The 2,500-nt window shown below is 53.1% G+C and overlaps 1 protein-coding gene across 1 annotated transcript in view; it reads left to right on the forward strand.

The window, feature by feature from the left end:
• The window catches only part of hdac7a (histone deacetylase 7a), a gene marked incomplete at its 5' end in the record, with an annotated part of 32,773 nt that overhangs the window by 12,503 nt on the left and 17,770 nt on the right, over nt 1-2,500 (forward strand). The window contains 2 exons of the mRNA XM_079742294.1: nt 550-712; nt 1,821-2,026. Of these exons, the coding sequence (XP_079598420.1) occupies nt 550-712; nt 1,821-2,026 (369 nt within the window). The remainder of the gene's footprint in view (nt 1-549; nt 713-1,820; nt 2,027-2,500) is intronic.

Genomic DNA, 2,500 nt, shown 5'->3' on the forward strand with positions numbered 1-2,500 from the left:
AGAGAAAGAGAGAGAGAGACAGAGATAGAGAGAGAGGGGAGATGAGGGAGAGCGAGAGAGAGAGAGAGAGACAGAGACAGAGATAGAGAGAGGGGGGGGTGAGGGAGAGCGAGACAGAGAGAGAGACAGAGACAGAGATAGAGAGAGAGGGGGGGTGAGGGAGAGAGAGAGAGAGAGAGAGAGAGAGAGAGAGAGACAGAGATAGAGAGAGAGGGGAGGTAAGGGAGAGCGAGAGAGAGAGAGAGACAGAGGCAGAGACAGAGATAGAGAGAGAGGGGGGGGTGAGGGAGAGAGCGAGACAGAGAGATGGGGAGAGAGAGACAGAGGGGGAGATAGTGTAGAGAGACAGGGAAAGAGTAAGTAAGCATGTCCTGTCTTCATACTCTGATCTGTGTGTTAATGATCTGCTGTATGTCCTGCTGTAAATCGCTGTTTCCACTCAGCCACGCTGTTGGGCGGTGTGGTGCACCCTGGTGGTTTTAAAATATTATACTTTATAAATAAATGGACCTCAGCTGACCTTTGACCTGTGGCGTGATTCCGGCGCAGACGGACGGCGACCTGTTCTCCCTGACGATAGGCCGAGGGCCGCTGGTCGCAGCCGGGGGCTCGCCTGCCTTCCTCTCCCTGGGCAGGGAGGAGCAGGCTGGGCAGCTGTCCTCCCACCTGCAGCCCCTCCTCATCCTGGAGCCGTCCGGCCTGATGCACACCGGTGAGACACACACACACTCACTACCACGCACACACGTTATAACACACTCACTACCACGCACACACGTTATAACATGCACACACTCACTACCACGCACACACGTTATAACACACTCACTACCACGCACACACGTTATAACACGCATGCACACGCGTGCACACATACAAACAGACGAGCATACGCACAGACACACGCACACGCATACACACACATTAGCATGCACACACACACACACACACACACACACACACAGTCATGCATTGAAAACAGGAAATCGTTGAGATTACTCAAAAGGGCTGCTACTTCTGCATCTTTATAAATAGTATCCCAAGTGCTCCCCCTTGTGGCCGTGCAGAGCAGTGCAGGTCATAAGGTCATTACTAGACATGTTTTTGACAAGATCATTTATGGGAGTTGAAGTATAACAGGGACACTATATCCTGAGTGTTTAGGGTTAGACATATTGCATTGCTCCAAAGGAAAATATTTACAATGTTAGGCTTTTAACTTTCAAGGCCGTAAAAACCATGAAATGAACCAAGTTATTCACAACAGTTACAGTTGGGCTTATAAAAACGGTGTCTCTCTGCCTCCCTCCCTGTCTCTCTGTCGCTCTCCCTCTCTGTATCTCCTACTTTCTGTCTCTCTCCCTCCCTATCTCTCTATCTCTCTCCCTCCCTGTCTCTCTTCCTCTCAGTGTTTCTCCCTGCCTATCTCTCTCTCTCTCCCTTCCTGTATCTCTCCCTCTCATTCTCTCTCCCTGCCTGTCTCTCTTCCTCTCTGTCTCTCTCTCTCCCTCTCGCTCTCTCTTCCTCTCTGTCTTTCTCCCTCGCTCTCCCTCCCTATCTCTCTTCCTCTCTGTCTCTCCCTCCCTGTCTCTCTTCTTCTTGGTTTCTCTCCCTAACTGTCTCTCTCTCTCTCTCTCTCTGCCTCTCCCCCCCGTCCCTCTTACTCTCTCTTAGTCATCATACATTGCAAAGCAGACAAAAATCAACAATAATATACAAAAAAACCTTTACAGTTACAAAGCAAATAAAATAAATGATGACGTATTATCCTACATTTACTATATTTCATCATTGAACGATATCTCTGCCTGTCTCTCTAGTCCCAGGCCTGGGCCCCATGCCGCTGCAGTTCGGGCCCCAGCGGGACCACCTCGCCCCGGGGGCCTCCCAGCCCCACCGGCCCCTGAGCCGGACGCGCTCGGAGCCCCTGCCCCACAGCCAGCGGGGGGCGCTGCACAGCCACCTGCTTCAGCAGCACGGCTCCCAGCTGCTGGAGAGGCTGAAGCAGCACAACCTGCTGGGCAAGGTAGAGCAGCAACCCTCCCTGCTGGACACAGCCAGGCACTGCACCTACTGTAGCCTGGCACTGCACGTACTGTAGCCAGGCACTGCACCTACTGTAGCCTGGCACTGCACCTACTGTAGCCAGGCACTGCACCTACTGTAGCCAGGCACTGCACCTACTGTAGCCTGGCACTGCACGTACTGTAGCCAGGCACTGCACCTACTGTAGCCAGGCACTGCACCTACTGTAGCCAGGCACTGCACGTACTGTAGCCAGGCACTGCATGTACTGTAGCCAGGCACTGCATGTACTGTAGCCAGGCACTGCATGTATTGTAGCCAGGCACTGCACCTACTGTAGCAAGGCACTGCACCTACTGTAGCCAGGCACTGCATGTACTGTAGCCAGGCACTGCATGTACTGTAGCCAGGCACTGCACACTACAGCCAGGCACTGCACGTACTGTAGCCAGGCTCTGCACGTACTGTAGCCAGG

The sequence above is a fragment of the Pollachius pollachius genome (genome assembly GCF_949987615.1).
Source record: "Pollachius pollachius genome assembly, chromosome: 8".
Classification (NCBI taxonomy): domain Eukaryota; kingdom Metazoa; phylum Chordata; class Actinopteri; order Gadiformes; family Gadidae; genus Pollachius; species Pollachius pollachius.